The sequence below is a fragment of the Scleropages formosus genome, chromosome 2, assembly GCF_900964775.1.
Source record: "Scleropages formosus chromosome 2, fSclFor1.1, whole genome shotgun sequence".
NCBI lineage: Eukaryota > Metazoa > Chordata > Actinopteri > Osteoglossiformes > Osteoglossidae > Scleropages > Scleropages formosus.
In genome coordinates, this window is record NC_041807.1 from 18,333,492 (window position 1) to 18,361,036 (window position 27,545).

General features: G+C 45.2%; 1 protein-coding gene across 3 annotated transcripts in view; it reads left to right on the plus strand.

Annotated features, from left to right (window-relative positions):
- Positions 1 to 27,545, plus strand: part of bicd1a (bicaudal D homolog 1a) — a 39,509-nt gene that overhangs the window by 11,542 nt on the left and 422 nt on the right. Inside the window, exons 2-8 of one of the 3 annotated variants that reach the window (XM_029247735.1) lie at positions 11,744 to 11,956; positions 18,337 to 18,489; positions 18,576 to 19,031; positions 20,070 to 21,206; positions 21,733 to 21,884; positions 22,444 to 22,654; positions 26,913 to 27,252. In XM_029247735.1, coding sequence (XP_029103568.1) covers positions 11,744 to 11,956; positions 18,337 to 18,489; positions 18,576 to 19,031; positions 20,070 to 21,206; positions 21,733 to 21,884; positions 22,444 to 22,654; positions 26,913 to 26,993 — 2,403 coding nt within the window. In that variant the 3' untranslated portion in view covers positions 26,994 to 27,252. Of the gene's footprint in view, positions 1 to 11,743; positions 11,957 to 18,336; positions 18,490 to 18,575; positions 19,032 to 20,069; positions 21,207 to 21,732; positions 21,885 to 22,443; positions 23,472 to 26,912; positions 27,253 to 27,545 lie in introns of those variants that run through there. The other 2 variants (XM_029247734.1, XM_029247733.1) reach the window with 2 other exon arrangements.

The following is a 27,545-nucleotide window of genomic DNA, read 5'->3' on the forward strand; positions in this document are numbered from 1 at the left end:
GCAAAACAGAAAGGTAAAGGTAAAAGAACGAATGAAAACAATGCAAATGAATTGACACTCAGTGGACAAGTGGACATTGTTTGACAGTCCAAACAGGACCACGATCACTGAGATTATAACAGGTAAAAGCAGAAAATAAGGGTTGATTCAGGGCGAGAACTGAACGCAACACGCCAAAAACTGTCCGTGACAAGAGCTTGTGGTAACTGTGTCTCGCGCCGCTCAGCTGTCAGGATGCGCACACAAAATTCAAATTCCGTCCTCATAAATACAAAGAAATGCCTCATAACCCGAAGTGGGGGTATTAAATGAAACTTCCCAGATATTTATAGTCTTGCAGCCCAAATGGGTACGTCTTGGGAACCGTCCGTCGTGTTTTACTCACAGTGCAGCTGAGCATAATATCTCCATACCTGTTTGGTCATACCTGTTGGATTTCTGCTGTGGGGTCCATACTGTGGGCTTTTACCAGCCTCTGTCACTCACTGTCTTTTCAGGCTGGATATAGAATACAGCAGTACTTATTGCTGGGTAGTGTGAAAAAAGAAGTGTATGTTGTAACTGCACGGTTCTGTGAATAGCATCCTTTCTATTAAGAGCAAAATCAACAGTCAGTGATTAATGGTGGCATCACAGTAGCACAATGAGCAGAACTGCTGTCTCACAGTGCCTGGGTGGTGTGTGAGGACATGGGTTCAATCCCCTCTCAGCCTATGTGGAGTTTGCATGTTCTCCCTGTGTCTACATGGGTTTCTTCCAGGTGCTCTGGTTTCCTCCCACAGTCCAAAGACATGCTGTTCATGTTCACCTTTAGTGTATGAGTGTCACAGAGAGAGTGTGTTCCACTGATGTATGGATGAGTGACCCATTGTAAGTAGTGTATCTAACAGTGTAAGTCACCTTGGTGAATAAGGTGTGTGGGCTGATAACACTACATAGAGTTCATTAGAGGTTGCTTTGGAGGAAGGTGTCCACTAAATAAGTAAATGTAAAGATTCTCTGTCTCTGAGTGGAGGGAGGCCACAGTCCAGAACAGATCTCTTTGTACTCTGAATTACTAAACAATCAGGGGTGGCTCTGCAACCCAAAGTCAGTTTGGCTTTGGCAAGGAGGGAACTTCAACTGAACTCAGTCAATAATCTGTGCAGTGCCAGTGTCCTGAGGGATTTGCTTGGTCATGGTGATTGTCACCTGATTTCTCCCTGCCAGCAGCAGCCATCAAATCAGCAGATCTCTTCCATCTGTGGTTGAGGTTTTAGATTTGAAGTCAAATGACCTCAAGGTCACAAGGAATTGGTAAATCTTCAGTGCAACCCAGAACCAGTGTGCTGTGTTTTGTTCAGCGCTGCTGATGAGTCAGATGGTTGCCAGGACACAGCTTTCAAATGTGTTACATTGACTCACACTGCCCTTTCCAGCCCGTTTAATTCCCTCTCTCAGCCCCTGGCAAAGTGTCCTGCCTGCTGTGACGTGACCACCACTGCTTCCAGCATGGCCAAAGCCTGGACCGCAACCTTCTGCTCAGAGTGTGTTGTATCTGTCACTTCTTGTTTTGGGCACATCTCAGAGATCACCGAGAGCGTTGCAGCCCACTAAGGACACTGTGAGTCTCCTGAGGTCAGCACATTCACTAAAAAGTCCTGCCCATTTTCATTCAGGAGCCAGTGAAAGTTGCCTTATTAGAGCTTTAAAGCATATGACCTGACAGTTTTATTTTTAGTTCTCTTTGCTGGGCTCTAAATGATCCCAAATCCAGCAGCTGTTCTTAAGCCTTAGTGAACATAGATGAAGCCAAGCCTGCCTTCAGGACTCGATCTTCAGTACACTGTTTAACAACTTGTGTGTGAAAGACTCCCTCTTGAGGTTTGCCCGTTCGCTTACCAGGATGGCCTGTGTTGGACACACCAAGTTCAGGAATCTGGTTATGACCTTCAAGATTATCAGTGGATCTGCTCCCCGGTACCAACAAAACCTGATCAGTCCCCATGGCCCAGCTAGTGAGCTACACTTCTCCAACATCTGGAGCCTTGGTGGTCCCACTCACAAGAGCCCCAAAAGCTTGAAGGTTCGCTGTTCTGGCTCCAATGTGGTGGAATGATCTCTCTCTGTCACTCAGAACTACTGTCAACATTGAAGAAGCGTCTCAAAACACATATCATGGAGACCCACTTCTCTTCTGATCTCTACTCCATAAACTTCTACTGCACTATCTGTGAAAAAGAGGGGGGTGCGGTGACACAGTGGCGCAGTGGGCTGGACCGGGTCCTACGCTCCGGTGTGTCTGGGGTTTGAGTCCAGCTTGGGGTGCCTTGCGACAGTCTGGTGTCACATTCTGGGTGTGTCCCCACCCCTTCCAGCCTCATGCCCTGTGTTGCTGGGTTAGGCTCCGGCTCCCCATGACCCCGTACGGGACAAGCAGTTCAGACAGTGTGTGTGTATCTGTGAGAAAAAAAATATGCTTCGTAATAATGCCGTATAGTCCATGTAGTCTTACCCTGAGATACACCCATTCAAGTGACAAGAATTCTGCTTTACAAGAAGATTTATTTAATACTCCTACTTAAATACACAAATTATATCTTTGAGTGTAGCAATACCAGCTTGAATAGCATTTTTCACCCAGCAGCTGAGCAACTCATCAAATTTAAATTTATTGGCTGATGAACCTGCTCTCCTTCCATTCAGAACAATGAGGAATGCATCTGTCTCTGTGTGATACACCTTAAAGGGAATTCTGGGCCAGAACTGCAAGGTGCGATTGGCCATCTGGGAGAAGGTTTGATCCGTCCTTCTTTCCAGTAACTGAGAGCTCTCTAGGTACAAATTGAATTGCGTGTGGATCTTATGCCAGAAAGAGTCTCTCTTCTGGCTTCAGTTATTTATGAACTACTCCACTGCCATTTAGGATGAAGGTCAGTGGTGATGTGTTCATTGTTATTCACTAATTTCTTGTGCTTTTTAGTGAGGTGAAGCAAAAGTCATCCTTGATGTTGATGTTTGTTTTGTACCCCATGTTTCCTCTGACACATACAAGAAATCCTCATCAGGGAAAGCTTCCTTTACTCAGCATACTCACTTTATTTTTGGACTGTAGTTATTTGCATATCCACAGAGACACGGAAAGTAATGACTGAACAAAACGTATCCATCTATTATTACGCTAGTTTGTTCTACCCCGGGATTACTAATTATAATAACAAAGAAATTAAAAGACTTCACTGATTATGTCCTCCAAAGCTCAAATATACTGCCTGAAAAAAGGTACCTCAACCGAGTTCCAGAAATTTTGCCGTTTCAGGATTTTAGAGGATGTGTATAGAGTTCCCATATATCTCATTCCAGGACGAAAAGTATTGCTGTTTGGAGTCCAGCAGAGCAGTAAATTACTTTTTATCTATCTGTCCAAAGTGACTTAGTGAATGTGTGCAAAACAGACTTGGTGTCTCTCTAGATAATGGGCAATTTTATGTGCGATTGATTGATTCCTAGGAAGCTCCATTACACAAAAAGCTCAAATTCCCTAACCGGCCAGTTCAGTATCCTTGTCATTTCTACATGGTTACATTGCTAAGACATGTCAGCGAGTGACAGAAAATGTTTTATGCAAGCCCTCTAGCAAGAACCCTGGTCATTCCTATCCCATAATGCATTTGTACAGTTCTCTGCACAATGGTACATGTAGATGTCCGTTTATGCATCTGGCAGATGCTTTTCTCCAAAGTGATGTCCAGCTCAAAATGAAGTGCATCAACAACGGACAGAAAACTTCAGACTAATTGCTGATAAAACTGTCTTAATGTTCTGACAGTTGGCTTTAATGTATGTGTTAAGTTCATAATGAACTTAATGTACCCTTAACTCCAAAAGCAGTACATCAAATGAAGTAAATGTCAAACAAAGCAATATTTTACTGTGTATTTTGCATTAGTTTTTTGTGGTTTAATCCTTCATGCCGAGCTCACAGTGATGTGCTTTTCTGGCCTGCTCCTTTGTCTTGTCGTTGCAGCTGTCTCTGCAGCCTCCCTCAGAAAGCTCCCTCTGGGGTCTCCTTGTTCCTGTTGTTCTCCTACAAATATTTTCTAAGTATCTGATGCACAGTAAGAGGATGTGATGTAATAGATTTTCTCAGGCTGCTCACTGAGCCGAGGAAAGCACAGAAAGCCCAGACATGAGAGTTCGGTCCTTGCTGTCGTGGTGCAGGGTACGGATGGCCTCGTGAGTGTACTTTCACACAAGGCTGCTCTGCTGGTACAAGCAGGCCATTCCAGGTTTTTGGGGACAGTGTTTCATAACGATCTTTGACTTTCAATCACCTTGTGTGTGTTTTGTGTGTGTATGTGTGACAGAGCGAGAGAGAGAGAGAGAGAGAGAGAGAGAGAGAGAGAGAGAGAGAGGCCACCAAAGGACGGTAGTGCCTGCCGGGAATCCTGAGTTCAGCCATTTACCAGGCAGTAGAGAATTGATCTGTGACTTTTTTGTTTAAAATATAAAAAAAGTTGTGCACCACCCTCACCACTTCATCTGCTGCATCTGATAATCCAAGGGGTGGGTGTGAATTGGAACTGCGTCCGCGGTGCGCCCTACCTTGCGTCCTGTGCTTGATGGGACATGCTCCAGGTCAATGTACTCCCAGCTCTCTTGCATCTGGGTTGAGGGATGCTTCCCAACTTTCTGGCTACAGTAGTTACGATCAGCTTAGATGAGTGCCATCATGGGCATGAGTCTTCCCTGATGCTGATGACTCGGACAGAAGGCTTGTAAACGCTACTTGTCCCTCTCCGTGGTCCTGAAATTCATACTCTTGTTCTCAGCTGGGTTAACATTGCTTTCAGTTCATTCGGTGAACACATTCCCCATGATCTGCATACCACTTGAATTAGTGTATCCAGGCCACACCTGGTGCTCATTTCAAATAAGACATATTAACAGAGAACCATAATTACAGTAACAGTGACATTTCCCTCGATTACCGTGAAAAAAAAAGCGCATTGCGATAGTAATACAATTGAATGGAGACTGAGATTTAATGATGAAATTTATGACTGCACTATTTTTAGGTCACGCTGGACTTACTGGACTTGGCACTCTGTTTTAAGAATGGAAAATAACATCTTATCTCTAGATTCCTAAAAACGTAACAAGTTGCCTGACGATCAGCACAAATAAATCCATTTCAAAAAACAATAATAAAACAATTAAGCTATTATTCTCAGACTAATACCATGGGTCCAAAGGTAGTCAGAGTACCGCTAATGAGAACTTATGAATTAGACATTGTGAATTCACTGTGTCACTATCTGAAAACTCCCTGTGGTGTTTATGCGTCACTCTGCTGGGGGTCTGCAGGAAGGCATTTGGCACTTTGCTGAAAGTTAATCAGGGTGCACATTGGCTTTAGGAGGAGTTCTGACCTGACCCTGAAACTAAATCTCAGCTCTGACAGACAGCGCACCCGCATCTGTAAAAATTTTATACGGGAGCTCCCCTGAAAATAAAGGAATATGAGTCCTTAAAGACTTCTTCTGCCCTGGATGATGCGTGGAAGATAACCTCTGTTTTGAAAAGTAAATTGGCTCTGCTGTCTCTGTTTTTGAAATGTTCCCATTTAATTTCTGCACAAATGAAATCAGGTGGAAAAATACAGATTTTTGCAAAAGTCGGGATGAAGAGACAGAAGAAATTGAACCGACTGCTCCAATTTGAAATTCAAAGGTGAACCGATTGGTGTAATTGCTGGCCCAGTCTATGTATGTCTTCATTAAAATGGCTTTAAGTTGTTTAGTTAAAACTGCAGTTTTATGAAGGTTACTCTTCTTGACAGATGGTGACATCTGAGAAATACGAACCAGAACCGCTTAGGGCGCCGTCTGCCTGTCCATTTTTTTGTCCCAGTCCTGTCTTCGCAGAGCTCTGACTGGACGGTAGGAATTGTGGCAGATGCCTCGAGGGTCCCTTGCTGTTCTCATCGACATGTCTTCCTTGATGTCAATGCCTCCAGCAGGCTGACACTGGCACCCGACTGAATTAAGCCCCTTGCACAGGCCAGCGGCCTCACCAGTTGAATTTGCAGGAGTGGATGGGTTCGCCTGCGGTGAACGTTAACGCCTTCTTCAAACCGGACGAAAAGTAAAAGAGCTGCAGCTGAAATATTGCTTTTGGTGCTCAGTATTGTGTCAAACGTGTTTCTTTGTCGCATGTGGATTATAGAGCTCTCATACACGCAGGAGTGATCCATTCAAATGTTAATGAGGAAGAATGAGCTTTAGACTGAACCAGCCTAAAATCAATGGACTGAAATAAGATGCATGAAGTGTGTTCTTTGTCATGATGATACATAAATCAAATTTGAAGCGCATGTTTGATTTGAAAATAAGACTGGATCTTTAAAGGGTGTAAAACACATTTATTCCTGCCACAGTTGTCAGAAAAAGAAAGTAGTTAATATAACAGATTTTTAAAATATAATATAATATAGTATAATATAATATAATATTGTTATCATCATAACTAATATTAATAATGACTATTAGTATTAATACTATTGTTATCTACAAAATATTTATTATCTCTAAAACTTTATCTCTATTTATCCTATTATATTACTATAAATATTTTCAGAAAAATTATGTAAAATACGACCCACTGTTTTATTTCAGTAATGTGCTAATATTTAGGATTTTTACAGTATTTTGCTGAAAATGTATTGTGAATTAATGTGTGTCATGACCACGCTCGCACATAACCAGAAGCGCTTGGCCTTAATTTGAGCACTTGGCTATAAAAACCACCACTCCATCACTCTCCAGTTGCAGAATCTCACTTGAGACAGCCGTCCCTTCTGCGCTCTCAAACCTACCTTGCTTTGCTTAACCCAAGTCCTGTTCCTCATCATCCCCTAGTATTGCTCCACGTCTCCCTGGTTACGCCCGCGCGCCTCGTCCCTCAACCACAACATCGGATCCTCGCCTCTGTCCAGCTCGCCGACTGACCGATCATTCGCCCATCCCTGATCATGAGAACAAGCCAAGTCCTTTTGTAGTGAATAAACAATCCTGCACTTCGGTCCAGCCTCCGCCTTGTCCTCTGTTCGCCATATCAATGTGCGTGCGCATTAACATTCATCATGCAAAATGGTTCATTGAGAGTTTTTCATGATAGAGCTCATCCCTATTTGGACAGGAATTCAGACATGTGTCTCAATAAGCACATAGATGTTGTGTGCAAATGACATCCCTAAGGATTACCTCATCCGCAAAAAAGTCTCCACACATTGTCAACATCGAAATGAATTGAATTGAACTCATTTGTGTATCTTATAATACTTAAGAAAAAAAACTGGTGTGGGTATTGGGATTTGTCTGTGTCTTATGCGCCTACTTGAATGATGAACCTCGATGCAGCAAGTGGTAGGGAACAAACTAGGTTTTCTTGAGACTTTCATGTCTGCAGCTATATCTCCTTCTCTTAATGTAATGCATAAATTGTACTTTTGCTGAGATGTATGTTGCTTTGGACAAAAGCGTCTGCTAAGTGAATAAATGTAAATGTAAACTGAATTGAATTGAACTGACTTGGGAGAGGGCGTGTGGTGGCGAAGTGGATTTGGCTGGGTCCTGCTACCTGGCAGGTCTGGGGTTCAAGTCCTACTTGGGGTGCCTTGCAATAGATTGGTGTCCCATCCTGGGTGTGTCCCCTACCCCTCCAGCCCTGTGCCCTGTGTTGCTGAGCTAGGCTCCAGCCTACCACAACCCTGCTTATGATAAGCAGTTTCAGCTAGTGTGTAAACTGAATTGAAGACTTTGTTGTTGTACTGCTGTGCTGTGTAATGCAATGAAATTATAGTGGTATTCCTTGAGTTGTTTAGACAACAACATAAAACACAAACACGTAAGTATAAAAATTGAATATTAAACAATACAGTAGAGCAGTAAGACAGTAGGAGGAAACAACATAAAACACAAACACTTAGGTATAAAAATAGAAAATTAAACAATTTAAACAAAATAATGCAGTAGACCAGTAACGGGTAGACAGGAGAACAGACAATAAAAGACTAACAAATAAATAAAAGACAGACAATAAAGTGCGTGTGTAATTGAATGTATTATGTGTGTATTTGGGAGGTGAAAATCAGGCAGTGTTGAGCTGTTTCACAGCTCTGGGGAAGAAGCTGTTTTTCATCCTTGTGGTGCGTGAATGTAATGTAATGTGTGAATTGTCTTGTATGGCCTTGCAGAGGGGAGCAGTTTAGAAAGGTGGTGTGCAGGGTGAGTGGAGTCCCTGATCATTTTGGAAGCTCTGCTCTGACATCTGGACAGATAAATGTCCTCAACTGCCGGTAGCTGTGTGCCAATGATGTTCTGAGCAGTCCTGATGACCCGTTGCAGAACCTTCTGGTCTTCTCTTGTGCAGCTGGTGTACCATGCTGTAATGTGGTACGTCAGTACACCCTCCGCTGTACATCTGTAGAAATTCACGAGAAGATCCTGGGGCAGTCTCACCCTCCTCAGTCTTCTCAAGAAATAGAGGCGTTGTTGTGCCTTTCCAATAACAGTAGAGGTACGTGTGGCCCAAAAGAGGTCTTCTGTAATGTTCACCCTCAGGAATTTGAAACCGGGGACCCTCGCCATTTATGAGCATAGGACTGAGGTCAGTTCTCTTTTCCTGAAGTCCACCACAATCTCCTCTCCTGTTAATAATCTTAACAGCCATTTTTCACACTGAAATATGAATGTCATATCATTTTTCATTGAACCGTGAGAAGATACTGCACATTTCAGTGTTTCCAGGCATTTCTTGGTAATTCCAACACAAAAGACATGGGCTTAGTAACAATTAAGTGCTGAGTCTGAAAGTCTGTCTCTGTAGTGCTGAGAGACCAATAAACCCTGTGCTCCGTGAAGCCCAGACTCCTGCACCTCAAGAGGGGAACACACACACATGCACGCCGAGTATTCCCGACATGAGCTACAGGTGTCTTCAAGTCACTTGATTGATTTTCACCCCCAGTATAATTCTTCTTTTCTCTCCCATTAATCTCAGGATTGTTTTTTTTTTTTCCTTTTCCACTGGGAGGCCTCCAAAGGAACTTGTTCCAGTTATATATTAAAGCCAATGGTGAAGTTCTGACTGGGTCACTCAGTGGGATTTACCGTCATTGAGGGATTATCCCTTTGGCTTTAATCAAGAGTTTACATTCATATTAAGGGTTTCCTGAGCCCTGTGGCTGCAGCACCCTGTTTATAACACATACACTCTCAGTATGATGCTATTCAGTGGGTTTTGGAGTAAGTAATACTAGGTAGGTACTACAGAAGGTAACACAAATGTGACAAATGTCCTGTACTCAACAATTAGGTGTCTGCATTCAAACCTTTCCTTCTGTTGATGTAATTGAGTTTTTGTATTGTTCTTAGAGATGTATGTCTCATAAATGAATAAATAAAAATCTAATGTTAATGTAATACATAAAAGTACTGACTGGGAGTTGCTGTCACAAAAATTTGCTGCTGAAATACTCTTATGGTCCTTAGTGTTTAGTTTGAAATCAGTATTTTTAGTTCAGCAGGAGCAGTGGGTGGGCCAGTGGTTAAGATCCTGGACTTGTAGTCTAAACATTGTAAGTTCAGCTTGCAGAAGGGGTCTTTGCGAAAGGTGTTGTCCCAGTATAATTTTGATTAAACTGGGACAATTCTGGATAAATAGCTTTAATAATAGTAAATGGGCAGAATTGGAAGTCGTTGTTTACTTTTTCACAACTGCTTGTTTAATGAAACTGGAAGAACCGTTGTGCAAATATATTTGGCACGCACCAAATGACGGGGACTGTCTGACTCTTTCATTATATGAATTTGGTGATGCTTTTCCCCCTTTAGCACGACTGTTACTGAAATTGCAGTGGCAGTATTTCCGTTTCCAGGAGAGCCTAGCCATCTTTGAACCACACGCCTTTTACAGCTCAGCACTGTTGGCTCAGCCCACCATGGGAACAGGATACGTTTGCTGTGGCAGTCAGATTGCGGCCAGTGTGAAAACCCTTGTCAGGAAGATTGAGACACGGCTGCTATTGACTGGCACAGAAGCCTGAAACATGATCTCTCATATGCCAGGTTTGGTGCCTCATTGTATGGCAGGCTTCACAGATACACCCCGTTGTGCTAAGAAGTGGAAAGAACATGACTACAATGTGTTGGTAACATTCTTACATCTGGACAACAAATTTCTATATTCGTAAGAATCTGAGCTGTTATTAATGGCGCAGTAATAAGTCCATGATAGTCCTTGCGTGGGGATCGTGGTGGCGCAGTGGTTTTGGCTGGATCCTGCTCTCTAGTGGGTCTGGGGTTTGAGTCCTCCTTAGGGTGCCTTGCAATGGACTGGCGTCCTGTCCTGGGTGTGTCCTCTCCTCCTCCAGCCCCATGCTCAATGTTGCCGGGTTAGGCTCTGGCTTGCTGCGACTCCACTTGGGACAAGCGGCTTCAGCCATTGTGTGTGTGTGTGTGTGTGTGTGTGTAGTCCTTGCTTTTGGTTTAGCCAAGGTTGACATGTTAATGCAATACCAAAAGATCACACCATGATTCATAATGAGTAAATAAAGTGTTCTCCCACCTTACAAAGGTAATTTGTTCCTGAGAAACCCTTCATAAGATGACTTTTCATGAACGGGACATGTAATTACCATTACTTTTAACTGCTTCAACAATAACTATTTTTTTAATTGGCACAATTCATGGTAAAATAATCCAATTTAAATAGACACAGTTACTTCAGATTAATCAAATTTCTTTTCATAGAAACACACACGCTGTCTGAAGCCGCTTGTGGCAAACTGAAGCCTAATCCGGCAACACAGGGGGAAGAGACGCACCCGGGATGGGACACCAGTCCGTCGCAGACCACCCCAAGTGGGACTCAAACCCCAGACCCACCGCAGAGCAGGACCCAGTCAAACCCACTGCACCACTGCACCCCCTTCTTTAGAAGCACTTCTGAATATTTATCTCTGAATCTAGCATGTAGTAACACCAGGGGCGGCCTGTGTGTTTATGAATTAATTTAGCCTTTAATACCATCAAATGGATAGGGGGTGCGGTGGCGCAGTGGGTTGAACCACAGTCCTGCTCTCTGGTGGGTCTGGGGTTCGAGTCCCGCTTGGGGTGCCTTGTGATGGACTGGCGTCCCGTCCTGGGTGTGTCCCCTCCGGCCTTACGCCCTGTGTTACCGGGTAGGCTATGGTTCCCTGTGACCCTGTATGGGACAAGCGGTTCTGAAAATGTGTGTGTGTACCATCAAATGGTAAAGAGAAAAGAAATCAAAGAAAACAATGCAAATGAATTGACACTCAGTGGAAAAGTGGACATGGTTTGGACAGTCCAAACGGTCATGATCACTGAGATTATGACGGGTGAAACTGGCAAACAAGGGCTGATGGAGGTGGAGAGCTCAATGCAGCACGAGTCAAACTTTCACTGGGAAGAGGACTGCATGGTGGCTCTGGCCAGCGGCTGAGAGGCAAGGGATCCAAATTTGGTCCACATAAATGCAAAGGAATGTCTCAAAAGCGAAAGTTGGAGAATTGAATGAAATTCCCTGTTAAGCCATATTCTTGTAACCTGTATGGGCATATCTGGGCATAATACTGCGTATAAATTTGAATGTGTGACATGGGACCTTAACCTCTGATGACCTCTCTCATGGCCCCACCTCTGATTGTGTAACCCCTGGGCCCGTCTGTTTCCCGCAGGCATTCGGGCAGGCGTACTCCAACCAGCGCAAGGTGGCAGAGGATGGCGAGACCAACGAGGAGACGCTCCTGCAAGAATCGGCCTCCAGGGAGGCGTACTATATGGGTCGCCTCCTCGAGCTGCAGACTGAGGTGAAACAGAGCCGCGCGACAGCTTCCAACGCACAGGCGGAGTGCGAGCGGCTCGGTGCCCTCCTACAGGAGCTCAGAGAGGTACCCTTCCTCTTGTCTGCTCCTCCTTTCTAAAAAATATCATATTATTAATTGTGCGTATTTAAAGGTTATATTTTAATTGCAGAAGCCTTGTGGGGGAAATGTATTATTAACGTCACATTTTTCAGCTTGGTTGAAAGGCTGGGAGTGAGTTGATTTTTCGGAGGTTGTGAGGAATATACTGTATGTATATTTTTACATTGGGTTTATTGCATTAAAAGGAATTCTTGTAATGATCTTTCAGCCAATGTTCTGTCAGTCTTTTACAGTAGGTACCACCTTGACACTCTTTAATTTTGGATCATCTTATTAGATTGAGTCACTGGTGATCGGTTAATTGGTTATGGTGATTGAGTTAACAGCATGGTACGGTGATGGGTGGCACAGTGGGTAGCGCTGGTGTCTCAGAGCACCTTGGCTGCATTATTGGATGTGGGTTTGATCCCCACCCAGTCTCTGCATGTCCTCCCTGCGTCTGCGTGGGTTCCCTCGACTGGAACCGTCCAAGTCTTGGTCCTGGTGGGGCAAAGTACGTGTGGATTTTGTTCTAGCATGGAAATTAATATTTTGATTCGAATGAGCGTCTCGTGTAAATTCCCGTAACACAGTTTTCTGAGCACTGGAAAACCTGGTGAACTCAGGACTCCAGGGTAAAGCTGAATAGCCGAGGTTGAGGTGTTTGAAATTAATATAAGGATGATCTCCGTTACTCTCAGCCTTACTGAAATTTGATGGAGAAAGTCCCACTGAGGACACACGGTTCACGGAGTACTCCGGCATGAAGCAGCGGCTTGGAGGTTTGCGTGGAGTGTGCTGGGGGTGGGGTCACCCAGGGAGCAGCACGGGGGTCATTCGCAGGGTCTGGGCGTGGGTCAGCCTCGGGTCAGACAATGACGACACTGGCCCTATTGTGGGCGGTAAATCCGGCGCTAAGCTGCTGAACAGCGAAATGCCCTGAGGTCTGCACATGAGGGAGGCGGCATTTGGACTGTCGCCCACCACAGCCCACTCCACACACCGTCCCCAGAGCTGTTCATTCATGCTGTAATCGTTTGTTCATTCTGGAGCGTAGTGTATCCCGAGTGATCATTGCATGTCACCTCTGAGTTCAGCGACAAATGTCGAACCGGTCTGCTTCTTACATTCACTTGGAAACTAAAGGTGCCCTTACAGGTGGATCAGCATAGAAAATAACACATACACTGGTTCCTCAAATAACAGTGGGGACCAAAAGTCTACTTAAGTCCAATGTAATTTGCAGATCTAATTGCTACATCGCAGTCAGTGAAAACATAATCATAGAGGCATCCTTCGAATTAGTCAATAATTAGTTTTAGTGAAAAACACGCATTAAGCTATAATTAATTAAAAAATCACTCCAAGGCTTTATTTATTTATTTTATTCTCATGAACAGCTCATTCAGTAGAGGGTCTCAGTGTTCCAGGGCCTACACTGAAAACACAGGGTATGAGGCAGGGAAGATCATAGACAGGATCCCAGTTTATTTGCAGGATTTTTATTTTTTTATATTATGTTAACCTGATGCAACATTCAAATTTTCTATTTTTAAAATTACTGAAAATTAAAAAAGTTCATGTTCAGACCCTCCTTGTTGTGTTTTGCTTTGTACGTGCAAGACAGTGCCATGTACCACTTGGGAATTGGGTGCTGCGGGACTAGAAGGGAGGATAGCATCGGGAGAATGTGTGAAAAAGCGTTTGACCGTAAAAACCGACTTCTCGTTTGTTACTGGGCACACGACAAAACTGGCAACGAGAATTGGACTGAGCCATATTGTTTAGCATCTGGTCACTTTCACTTTGCTTTATTACCTTTGCAGCCAAGCAGGTGCAATAATACACAGGCACCTTAATTTATTTGCTCTGTAGTTTCTATGAAATTCACAGTTATGCTGCAGCAACCCTAAATAAAAAAACACGCTCTAAGACTTTGACGTACACTAAAACTGAATGTTTTAAACGGACTAAAAATGAAAATGTTGCCCATAATCATGTGGCGCATTAATCATCTTGTTATGACTGGGCTGCGGTGGTTCCCTGTGAAAGCCAACAACCGATCCAGTCTCACATTTGTACGCTGTTTGGGAGCATTTCGATGCCAACTAATGGCTGTTTGTGGAAATGGAGGTGAAATTTGTGAAATCAGATAAGTGAAAAAAATACAATTAATTGAAAATAAATATATGCATGCATTGTACATGTTTTATGTTCAGATGTACATTATTTATAACATGAGGACCCAGTGCGCTCCGTAAAATTTATCGTCACGACAAACCTGAAAATCTGAAATTCAGTGAAAACATGTTCAAAAAATGCTCTTTGCTGGTTATTTTAAACTTAGGGGTATTACTTACACATACGTATGTAGCAATGCCATGTGCAGAGTTTCCATGGAAACCGATTGTGGATTTTGCTGAGTTTTCCTCTCTTTGGAGTCCCATTTCTACTGATCACTGTCACAGTCCTGGCCTTGTGATCATCTCTTAGGAGTCTGGGGCCCCCAGTGGCCTGCCTGCCCTCCTCACGAGCTTCCTTTCAGGGATCTTCCTCATTAGTATGCATGGAAAGCTGCTCATTTATCATATGGGCCGTTGGCTTCGTTAAGAAGACAGATGCTGCAGCCACAAGGGGTTCACGTTAACCGTGTCCTTTCATTTTGTCTAACGTGGATCCCAACTGGCACATCTAAGCTGTGTCTTTGTGAGAAATGGGACTGGAATCATGGTCCCACATCTGGACACCGTCACTTGAAGTTCCTCTGAATGCGTGTCTGAACAGGTAGTCCTGCTGGTGTACAGGGATCAGTATGAAAAGGTCTACCCGCAGTCAAAGTTTGCCTCTAAAGCTTCTGATGCTAACTTGCGCTTGCAGATATACTAAGCATGGATTTACTAGTGTATGTTCACCTTACCATGGGAAAGTACTTGTGAGCTGATAGACCTGGAGAAGCTTAGTTCAAAAGGGGCATCAGGTGGTTTAGTGTTCAGCACAACAGTCTTATACTCTAAGAACCCAGGTTCAAATGCAGCCTCTTGCGGTAAGTTTCTTTATCAAAATACTTACTTTTAATTGTGATGCAAAAAATTTCCCTGCTGTGTAAATAGGCAATTAATTGTTAGTTATGTAACATCATGGATTCAGGAACCTTCATGCCTCTCTAAACCCTGTACATTGATTCTTTGGCTAGTGGAGTTAATTTATCACAAATAACCCCTTTGAGGCAAATTCCCATTATTATGGGATTGCTTTACCATTATTTCAAATGTAGAAAATATAAATGTATTTTGTGCAATTTTTTACAATTTTAATTTCGTATTCTGTAAATTGTATTTTGTACAGTTCGTACAAAATTAATATATTTTTTATGTGCGACAATGAAAACACCTGCATCTTTTTTTAATACTTGTAAGAAAAATGATTGAATTCTATCACCTACCCAAATTATTAAATCTGGTACCATGAATTGTGCAGGAGAGTGACAATTTCTGGACTGTCAACTTTGTACGTCAACTTCGGATTTCGGTGTCTTGCTAAAGCGTACAGCAGCTATCCTCCCACCTGAAATTCGGACCTTTCAGGTCACACCTGCTTCGTTAGATTTTTCAACCTGTATTGCCTGTCACGGGGAATCACAGTGTCCTAATGAGCCAACAGGCTGTGTCTCTGTTAAAGAAACATTTATTACAGAGAAGTTTAATCTAATCTGCCAGAACAATGAGAGTCTCCAGCGGACAAGCCGCCGACGCGCATGATTACATCTGCTGTGCAAATGTGGTCAGATTTTCACGCTTCCGCACATTTCTCTGACTGGATTTCCGTCGTGTCCTGTAGATAGCGGCCAGCTGTCAATGACAGATAGGCTGTTGCAACTTGTGCATAAGCATCTTCTTTCCCCTTCCCTGAGGTCTCTGCTTAATTCAGTGCCAATTTTATTTAGAATTCAATATCTGATTTGTCATCAGGTCTGCTGCATGAGCTATTTGTGTACTGTGTATTAATCCAAAGCATAGGCATAGCAAGGGCAATTTGCCCTTGACATTATTTGTGTATAATGTGGTTGACTACTATTCGATAATGTTTTTGGTTGACAGAATATCTAGCACAATATTATGCCCCCAGTATAAAATTTAGTTAATTTGCATGTCACCGGATGTCACAAGACTCGTTCTCACTGAGTCCGTTTATCTCATTAAGATCATCTGTAATTTTTCTTCATAGTGGTAGGATATTAGGTGAAATGTGTTTTTAAAAAAGCTAGGACGCAATTCTAAAGACAGAACACAAAAATGTTTTATTAAAACTTGTTTTAAAATGTTTTCAAACCTAAATTGTGGCACATTTAAAAAAAAAAAAAAAATTTTACGTGTGACAAGATTATCGTGTGAAAATTATTTTCAAAGATCACATGTATTATACATTGGAGTGACCAGTCAACTACATGACTGGATTTCCCTCTCTATTATCAGTGCGGTCATGACGGGATGTTCATCAATGGATGATACATATGAATGATTCCCTTTCATCCTTACTTGATAGTGTTAAAATCGATAGTTTAATTTCATGAGTTGCTGCATGTATGAGAATAACTCTACTGTGAGTAGGGGTATGTGCAATGTTTGTTATCCCCTGAGGATATAATTGCAAAATTCCCACATCAATGATTTATACAGTAGCAGCATTTAGCAGGAGGTGCTTGAAAATGGGGGGTGCGGTGGCGCAGTGGGTTGGACCACAGTCCTGCTGTCCGGTGGGTCTGGGGTTCAAGTCCTGCTTGGGGTACCTTGTGATGGACTGGCGTCCCGTCCTGGGTGTGTCCCCTCCCCCTCTGGCCTTACGCCCTGTGTTGCTGGGTAGGCTCCGTGACCCCGTATGGGACGAGCGGTTCTGAAAGTGTGTGTGTGTGTGTGTGTGCTTGAAAATGATTCTAGATATGTGCTCCTTGTCTGCACATCCTCTTTTTAGTGGTCTCCCCACACAGAGGTAAGCTGACATGAAAGGGTTAATGTATTTTGTCACCAAATAAAAACACACATGTAAATATGTGCTTAATTGGCAAAGCAAAATATCTTCAGAACTTATTTTGGAAACGCAGTTGAAGAATCCACACCAGTTTTCAAAAATTCATATTATACCTACATGCTTCTGGAATTCTGAAATGCATGGCCTCGGTCTAGTACGCTCGAGAGACAGTCATGGAATCCTGCAGTGGAACCCTGAAAGAAAGCAGCAATTATGTAGGGTTGATACCCAAGGTCCTTCTGGTCTTCTCTGTGTGCCTTTTAGGTCCACTGAAGGACTTGACACGTCTCAGAGCATTGGCCACCCAGAATCCAGGCGTCATTCATCAAGAAACGCATGGTCAGAATGAAAGCAAGGACAGATAGTATACTTGTTAGGGTTGATGCCTTGACTTAGGTTAAAAAAATCCACCTCTGGCTGTAGTACCCTTGAGCAAGGTACTTACCCCAAATTGCTCAGGTATAAAAACAGGTAAATAATTCTTAAGTCACTTTGACAAAAAGCATAAGATAAACAAACAAAAGAGAAACACAGTTTCTGCAGACCTGTGTTCATACTTTTCTTCTGAGACATTGAAGCAATGTGGATTTCCTGTCCCATAACTAATGAAGAAGCTGCCTAGCATACATAGGCAATAAGGCAATAGGGTGCTGCAGACAGCCCATACAGCACTTCTACCGATTTGTGTGACTATGACGTGAACTCCCTGCAAATGAAGGGGTGGTTGGTTGAGTATGGCTTTCTCCTCGCCTTGCCTTTTCCTTCGCACTCACTTGCGATCCTTTGAGCCTTCCATGTGCTCTCCACCCTCATGTGTACAGGATATTGGAGACCCTTTTAATTGCTGTTCTAGAGGGATCCACCTGAGGGGAAATAATTGTTTTCAACAGAGTCTCAACAGTTACTGCTGTAAAAGCAAACACTGTAGCAGTGGCACCACCCTTTGGAGAGGCAGAGTAGTTTCTCAATATAAATTTCGCCTGCAGTCTTGAGAGGCCACATGTTGCGTTATTAGTGCAGCACTTAACCCGAACACTCCACGGCATTTCAGATAGATTAGAGGGACCGTCATCAGTCTACGTACGGGCTCTAAAACTGAAGCGTACTTGGGAGGCGTGTCTTCACCGATAGGGCTCTGTCCCAGCCAAATGCAGCTCCTACAGTTAGTCAAAAGATACCTGAGTTGTGTCGTACTGAGTTGTGTTGCCTTTTCCACTGAGTTAACTGAAACTGTTTCATCCCATGTCATGCTGAGAACTTCTCTTATTGTAGCCGATATTCCCAGAATTGTCTCTGAGTGGTGTCCCCCCGCCTCTCCTACCCACCCACACTTCCCCCAGAGTAATGAGGTGCTGGAGCTGCAGCGGAACAGGATGAAGGAGGAAATTCGGGAGTACAAGTTCCGGGAGTCACGCCTCCTTCAGGACTATACCGAATTAGAGGAGGAGAACATCACTCTGCAGAAGTTGGTGTCCACACTGAAGCAGAACCAGGTGGGTGAACAGATGCAGGAGGTGGCAGAGATGCCCCGCCACAGTACAGGTCCCATCACTCTTCTCTCCTGCACCTCCTCTCCCAGGTGGAGTTCGAGGGCCTCAAGCATGAGATTAAGGTGCTGGAGGAGGAGACGGTGCTGCTGAACAGCCAGTTAGAAGACGCGTTGCGGCTGAAGGAAATTGCAGCGGCACAGCTGGAGGAGGCTCTGGACACCCTGAAGAACGAGCGGGAGCAGAAGAACGGTCTGCGCAAGGAGCTGGCACACTATGTCAGCCTGAGTGACAGTGTGTATGGGGCCAGTGCCCACCTGGCCCTCGCTGATGGCCTGCGCCTGTCAGAGGAGGCGGGCAGTAATGGTACAGCTGCTTCCAACTCACCCAACAATGAGGACAGCAACAAGTGCAATGGGCATGTGGCCAAGGTCAATGGGGACTTCCGGTCAGTCAGCAGGAAGGGGGAGGCCCTGAACCCAGTCTCAGACCTCTTCAGTGAGCTCAACCTGTCAGAGATGCAGAAGCTCAAGCAGCAGCTCCTGCAGGTGAGTGAAGGCTGGAGATCAGTGGTCAGGGGCTACATCTTCATGGTGGTAAGGTCTGGGTGAAAAGATATCACAGTACAGCTTAATCCAGTTCAATGACAGCAGCATGAGCCGTGAGTTCCAGTATCAAGGTGTCCACCTGATGATGACTGTAATGTGTTGAATATTTTAGCAAAGAGCTCAAATTTAAAATCTGGGGCAGCAGGTAGTGTAGTGGTTAGATCTGTTACCTTTGGACTCAGAGAAGCCAGGTTTGAATTCCACTGTCTTGCTGTAGTATCCGTAATCTGAATTGCTCTAGCAAAAATTACCTAGTTCTAGAAAAGGGTAGGGGGGTGAGGTGGCACGGTGGGTTTGACCAGGTCCTGCTCTCTAGTGGGTCTGGGGTTCAAGCCCCACTTGGGGTGCCTTGAGATGGACTGGCATCCCGTCCTGGCTGTGTCCCCTCCCCCCTCCAGCCTTACACCCTGCTGGGTTAGGCTCCGGCTCCCTGCAACCCCGTATGGGGCAAGTGGTTTCAGATCATGTGTGTGTGTATAAAAGGGTAAATTGTTGTGAGTAATTTGACATTGTAAGTTGCTTTGGAGAGAGGCATCAGCTAAATGAATACATGTAAAGTTAAAAGCAAAAATCACACATGGTACACACACCTTTTGAACCGCTTGTCCCATACGGGGTCGCGGGGAGCCAGAGCGAACCCGGCAACACAGGGCGTAAGGCTGGAGGGGAGGGGACACGCCCAGGACGGGACGCCAGGCTGTTGCAAGGCATCCCAAACGGGACTCAAACCCCAGACCCACTGGAGAAGAGGACCTGGTCCAACCCACGGCACCACTGTGCACCCGCAGTCACACATGGTAGCAACACTGAAATACACTCAAGTGGGTGTGCAATAGGCAGTGGGAACTGACTAATGCCAAGTTACCGGTGCATTGTCCCCAGTCCCCAGTCCATGGTTCTCGGTGAGCTGAAATGTTTGTGAGCAAATAATTTTGGCCAGAAGCGTTGCGGTAATAGAAACACCCCGTTCCTTTACAGGTTGAGCGCGAGAAGGCCCTGCTGCTCACGAACCTTCAGGAGTCCCAGACACAGCTGGAACACACACAGGGTGCCCTAACAGAGCAGTACGAGCGCGTGCATCGGCTCACTGAGCGTGTCAATGCCATGCGACGCCTGCACTGCGACAAGGAGGCACGCATGGAGCTGGAGGAGGAACTGAAGAAGGGTGACTCCCCTGACTCCGCCAGTATCAACGGACACGCCCACACAGGGGACGCCTGTGGCCTGGAGGTGCTGGAGTGCAAGTACAAGGTGGCGGTCACGGAGGTCATCGACCTGAAGGCGGAGCTAAAGGCGCTGAAGGAGAAGTACAACCAGAGCGTGGAGGGTCAGACGGAGGAACGGACGCGTAGCGAGGGCCGGCTGCGGGCGCTCGAAGAGCAGGTCACCCAGTCGGAGTGCGGCTGCCGAGAGGCACTGGAGCGTACTCTGAGCCTGGAGGCCGAGCTGCGGAGCGCAACGGATGTGGCCAGCGAGAGCCACGCCCTCCTGAACACCGCGCAGGACGAGCTGGTGACTTTCAGCGAGGAGCTGGCCCAACTTTACCACCACGTTTGCCTGTGCAACAACGAGACCCCCAACCGAGTGATGCTGGACTACTACCGGCAGGGCCGTGCCGCACGCAGCGGCAGCCTCAAGGGGCCCGAGGACCCGCGTGGGCTGCTGTCGCCCCGCCTTGCCCGCCGACTCGCTGCCACCCCCACCGAACCACGTAGTCCCAGCGACTCACCGTCCCGCGACCCCCCATCAGAGAGCGGAAAGGAGCAACAGGCGAGTCCTGCTCGCACCCCTGCGGGCTCGCCGGTCATCAGCCTCTCTCCTTCGCTCTCCCCGTCCCCTTCTCCCACCCCGGAGCCTGGTGGTGACCTACGGAAGGAGCCCATGAACATCTACAACCTGAACGCCATCATTCGCGACCAGATTAAGCACCTGCAGCGGGCCGTGGACCGCTCCCTGCAGCTGTCCCGTCAGCGAGCCGCTGCCCGCGAGCTGGCGCCTATCTCTGACAAGGACAAGGAGGCGTGCATGGAGGAGATTCTCAAGCTCAAGTCCCTTCTGAGCACCAAGAGGGAGCAGATCGCCACCCTGAGGCTGGTTCTCAAGGCCAACAAGCAGGTGAGCTGATTTCCAGATGATTTCTGAAATCCAAGGATGAGCCGTTTTATTAACGTGGCTGCCCTGCTCTAGCACACCATGCATTCAGGGAGTTAGGGGAGTGACCTGTTGTGAGGTGTGAGGTGTGAGGTGGTGCAGGGCGGACTATTTATTAGCACCAAATAAACAGCCCATCCATCCATCGGCAACAGTGCAAATAAAAATATAAAACACAAAAAGAGCAGCTTTTGTCAGTGATGATATCCATGCTCATCCACCGCAGTGCAACAAACTCCTGTCCTCCGACAACCATTAAAAAACAGTCTGACCGCACCTGACCCTCTTCTTTTATTCAGGCGCAGCCGGCAATCCTAGAGATGGGCGTAGCTACACCTTTTGTTTCAGAAAAAATATGCACTAATGCTGAAGTTTAACAGTAAATTCTGTTACGGATATTGTCCAGTTTCTTGCATATTTGTCCCATGGTGGTCAACAGTAATGAAGATAATGTAATGCAGCTCTGCTGACCAGCTCCTGTTCCCTGCAGACTGCGGAGGTAGCTCTGGCCAACCTGAAGAGCAAGTATGAGAACGAGAAATCTATGGTTACGGAAACCATGATGAAGCTTCGCAATGAGCTCAAAGCCTTGAAGGAAGATGCCGCTACGTTCTCCTCGCTGAGAGCTATGTTTGCAACACGGTGAGTGCCTGGCGGGGTGACCGTTACCGCCAGGCCATATCCAGGCCGTTCTCAGTCACTGGCCTTGCTAATAGGCAGCAAAGCAAATAGAACATGAAATGGATTTACAGTTGTGATCCAGCCATACGGTGGGAGTCGACCCATTTCTGTACATATGCGGGCCCTAAGCAACATCCTATGAGAAATCTTTTAATAAGCAATAAGATAGATAGATAGATGCTGAAAAAACAACTGTAAAGAGAATTCCACAAAAATCTTCAAAACTTTTGCCTGAACCATGCATTAAACTGAGCTTTTTCGTGAAAAGGCAGTACGGAACGTTATTCTGGGAGGGGTGGAATATTGTGCTCACAGGCGCCCCCTTGTGGGTTCCGGGCACTAAGCAACCACTTATATCACTTGCAAGACTACGGGCCTGCTTGGGAGTCCAGTTGTTCGATTTGTAGTACTAATTCTTATGGGACGATCCCACGTGACACGGCTTTGCGACAAGCAGTTGTCCAAGTGTGACCCCCACCCCGCCGGGGTCGTGCCGTTAACGCAATCATTCCACCTCCAGGTGTGACGAGTATGTGACGCAGCTGGATGAGATGCAGAGGCAGCTGGCAGCTGCTGAGGACGAGAAGAAGACGCTCAACTCGCTGCTGCGGATGGCCATCCAGCAGAAGCTGGCTTTGACGCAGCGGCTCGAGGACCTCGAGTTCGACCACGAACAGACGAGTCGCAGCCGAGCCAGCAAGGTGGCCAAGATCAAGTCCAGCCCTCCCAAAGTAAGTGGAAAGACGGCAGCCGTCAGCCCCACCACCGCATCTGCCCTCATTTCACCTCTGGGCCACCCTGCCTACCCCACCGTGACCCCATCCAGCCCACCCTCGCTGGAGGCCCCTCCCTCCAGCACTTTGTGGTCCCCCACCGCGCATCCGTTCCTCCTGGGTCACCCTCAGTGGAGCCTGGGTGTTCAGACACTCAGCCTAGACCCCCACATCTTCAATTTAGAGTTCCGCAGCCTCTCTCGTGGCACCGATCTTGGGCACCACCCAGTCGCAGAGCCGCGTTTTTCAGCCGGCCCGAGCTCCGCCCCCGCCTCGCCATACCGGTCGCCCGTCCTGGGGGCCAGGCACTCGGCGCCGGGCGTTGGCAGGACTCGAACCCTCACAGATGTGACGCGACCCACTGCCTCTCTAATCACCTCTCCGACTATGCCCAGCCACTCCGGCCCCCGTGCCTTCACTTCCCATCATCCCCCGCCCTAACGCTCAACAGGAACTGAGGACGGGTGACACAGACAGACGCACAGGCTGGGTTTCAGTTCTCCGGTGTCTCTAGACTTCTGGCACGGGTGCGAATGTCAAGCGAGACTCTCCTCAGGGATCAGTCCAGAGATGGAGCACAAGGTCCAGCCTTCCGGTAAACGCTGTTTCCCAGCGTGCAGCACACTACCTTACAGCCAGCTCTGGCTCCTTCAGGCTCTTCACTTACCCGACTCTGTTTTACCACGATCCAAGAGCCACCGCAGTGGCATCACATTTGCATGTGCTGTCTTGCCTCTGTAACATCAAAATTGCAAAGAAATTAGGTCCATTTCGAACTGCAGCGGAAGTAAAATTGGTCTATTGGGAAAACAACGATGTATTTGAAAAGTTTTTTGCTGTATATTTTATGCTTTATTACTAAAAGTAAAAGGACTACTTTTGAGTTTAGGTGAACTATATTGCTTACTCATAACACTTTAATAGGGAGAATATTTTCTATGATGCTGGTTACAAAAAAGTATGCAAACTGGACAGGGTGATGCTTTGATATCCTCTTCACCTGTTTTAAACATCTTTTTCGTGTTTTATTGGTATATTATTCTAATTGCTACAATTTTCAAATATAAAGTGTTGTGCAGTAAATATATATATATATATAATATTGGTTTCCTAGTTTATTATATATCAGCAGTAATGGATGCTGGCAGCTGTGTTGCAGATTCTTTGTTTATTTTTGCTCATTATTACAGATATGTAATAATTCTCATTTTTAATACAGTACAGTAATTGCATGCACTTTTGATGAGCCTAAATTTGTTAATTGTCCCTTTAGTGTCACCCGGGGGCTGACATTAGAAATCACAGTGTCAGAATTCCTGAAGGGCATTGGTTGATGTGTGGAGGAGTGTGACATTTATATTCTTACCTTTTGGTATCTCACTGCTTCAGAATGTAGTGTGTTTCAGAAGATTATGTCTGTGTGCTTTATGGACAGATCATATCAAACTATACCAGTTGATCTCAGGGACTGTTTTACACTGCCTCATAACCAAACGTTGGTTAAATTCAAGTCTGCTCAAAGTGAAACTGGCTGGGAATTTTGGAAGTGAAAAATAAAAATATTGCTTTAAATTCAAAATAAATGCTGTTATTTCGCTCTCTTTGGAAAAAAAACTTTAAAGCTTTATTCTGGGTACAATATTAGGATCTTCAGTTGCTTTGGGGTAGAAAGCATTTGACAGATGTTCCTCTGCATATATCGTTATATTTGTTTTTTTTTTCATATCATATGAATACGCTTTGTAGTAATTTCACTCTGTAATATCATAGTAAAACTTAACCCTAACCCATGACATTCTCCCCATCTTGCTTGAGCTAAAAATCTTTTCTGCAGGGCAAAAACAGTACACAGAAGAAATTAAAAGTATCGTGTCTGCAAAGTACTCTGCAGATGAAACCAAATTTGAAGAGATTAGGTTTATTTATGAAATGTTTGAATCCATCGCAAACTGCGCCGTGTTTTGACTTTCTTCTATGGCAATTGCACCATTTAAAGTGCACATTCTTAGACTCTTGTAATATATATACACATATACTATGTGTATTATAATAACATACATCATACATATTATTAAAATATTTTAAATTGCAGTAATATAAAAGCAGCATGTTACTGGGATGCAGATGCTGTGGATAGTGGATTGGCCTTCAGGTCGGTTTGGGGACTTTGGTTCAAAATGAGGATGCTGGGATGTGAGCTATGCCTGCAGTCCAGAGAAGAGGAGAACCAGTGCGATCATCTGTCTGTGTCACCCCAACTCTCGCGACCCCGGAATACACTCATCCCCACCCGTTCACCCACGCCGTGCTGACGCGGGTACGCGCCAATCGTCACCGCCGTCGACATAACGTCACGGATGTCAATGCTCTCCGACGTCATTGCTTCTGTTTCATCATGTCCCATGAGATACATCCATCTGTCAAATGCTGTTTAGTCCAGATGCAAAGGTTTATTTGGTTAAAAAAATAACTAAATTATGAAATAATTAGTTTTCTTTACCCAGAATTCCCAAATTCAACGTACTTTCAATCATCAAAATACGCATTTTGGTGTATTGACTGAATGTGAAGGCTACAGATGGAGGTTCCCACATCATCATCCTCCTTGTCCAACAATAACTCCCCCCACAGTGGATTTATGTGATATTCACAGCTTAGATTTTTCTGTGCATTGATCAAACTCCATAGATTGTTCTGTTAGGTATTAGAGCAGTATGTCAGCAGTGAAATGTCCTCTCATCTTTCCTTTATATGGTTTTCTGTCTCTGCTGTGAAAGTGTGTATGTGGTATATTGCCTATAAATGTTCTTTACTGAATATGTCTCACCTTCTGTTGCACTTGTGTCGTGTGATCCCAAAATCATATGTGCTCCTGAGTGTTATACTAAGCAGTCTGTCCTCTTCGTGGGATGACGTGAGGAATGACTTGTCAGTCGAGGTGTTCTGTGTTGTGTTTTCATATTACTGTGCATGAAACGTGAATTTGTGCTGTTTATCTCCCCCCCCCCCCACCCCCACTCCTGTAAATGAATACTGACTGGCCTTCAGCAAATCATGTCCCCTTTTGTCCAATTGATAATGGGCATGAAGACCATGGACCAGAAGCAAAAACTGAGGCTTTTTATTTAGCATTAAATGCACATTTTGAGCCATGCTGATGAAAATGTTTATTGAGAAGTAATCAATAAATAAACTAATACATCACCGGTGGTGCTTTATGGTTTGATAAGTCAGTTGACAAGGTTCTGCCTAATGAGCTCCTTGCTAGGCTTCTGGTGGAATCAGGGTCCTTCACATCTCCCACGTGGTACCGATCGCGTGCTCCTCTTGAGGCAGCACATTAGGCCACGCCCCTTTCACATCCACATAATCTCAGTCCGATGAAGACCATGGCCCAGGAGATGGCCGAAGCTGCAAGATGTGGTGTTTCCAGGTCTCTGGTGGAAGAGGCAGGACAAAGACATCCTATTAGTCTGAGAATACTGAGCCCCAGACCAGGCGACTTCTCACCTAGTGCTCACCAGTCACCCGCATGTGTGAGAGCCACCAACCCATGACCCACATTGGGTTGGAGAACAGTATAATTGTCCTCTCACTATTGCTTACTTGGAAATCGCATTACTGATTATTCATTATTTTACTTTATTTTTGGTGTTTTATTATACAGGGCTGCTTGAAGGTGTGTGAACTGTTGCTCCCCTTAGTTTTACAACAAAATGGATATTTAATGAGAATCAGTCTTTCTCATGTGACATAATAGGTGTGTAATAATAATAATTAATAGGAGTGTCTGACATAATAGGTGTAAAATGATCAATTCCATATGTCGCTTTAGAGGAAATCATGTGTGTGATAGAAACACAGAAGTAGTTCAGGTGCAAAAATAAGTGAACCTCAAATGTCATTGTTTAAACCAAGCAGGTAAGTAGAATCAGGGGTGTAAATCATAGTCATTTATTCATGTTATAAGTTCATTTTAATATTTAACATTTAGATTTTACATGTTTATTTTAATATTTAATACAAGAATAACGACCATCCTTGTAGGGTTCACATACTTTCAAGCAGCGCTGTACACTACAGTGGCAGATGCTCAGTGGCACTTCTCTCTGACAAGCCATTCCTCAGGCAGTTCCCACCGTTGTCCTCAGTGTCACCGTGTCCTGAAAACCCTGAGTGTCGGCCCTCTGTATACTGTATGTGTCTAATGCATCAGTCTCTCCTAGATTGTCAGCAGCCTGCTGCCCCATTGTCGCCACTCTCCCCACAGCTAAGGCCAGGGAGTACCCCCCCGTAGTCCACAGGTAACATCACCATAAGGATGCAGCGCTATACGGTGCCCACACACAATTGCACAACCTCCAAACACAGTATCTCCACCCACATACAGAGTAGCGCCACCCATATGCTCATGTAGCTCCACCCCCATGCACGGAAACTCCGCCCCTTACATTGTATCTCCACCCACATACACAGTAGCTCCACCCATATGCACTGTAGCTCAACCCACATGCATAGTGTCTCCCACCACCGCAGAAGTGGATCAGAAAATGCCCCCGAACCCACGTGTTCTTGTACGCCAAATCCCTGGGACTGGAAGGAAAGGCAAACAAGGCATGGCACAATGGCACTTTTGGTCCCACAGAGGGCATAATGCTGGAGTGTTGACACTTTTCGCACCGCTTCTCACTGCTGCATGTTGTCACACCTTAGTGTTATATGAGCACAACTGAATGTAACTGTTCTCAATACAGCTCTTCTCCGAGCTCCTACAAAGGCCCTCCTGCATAGTGGTGCTGTGAGGGCAAAATCAGCCTAATGCTCCAGAACTTTATTTGCATGTGTGTGA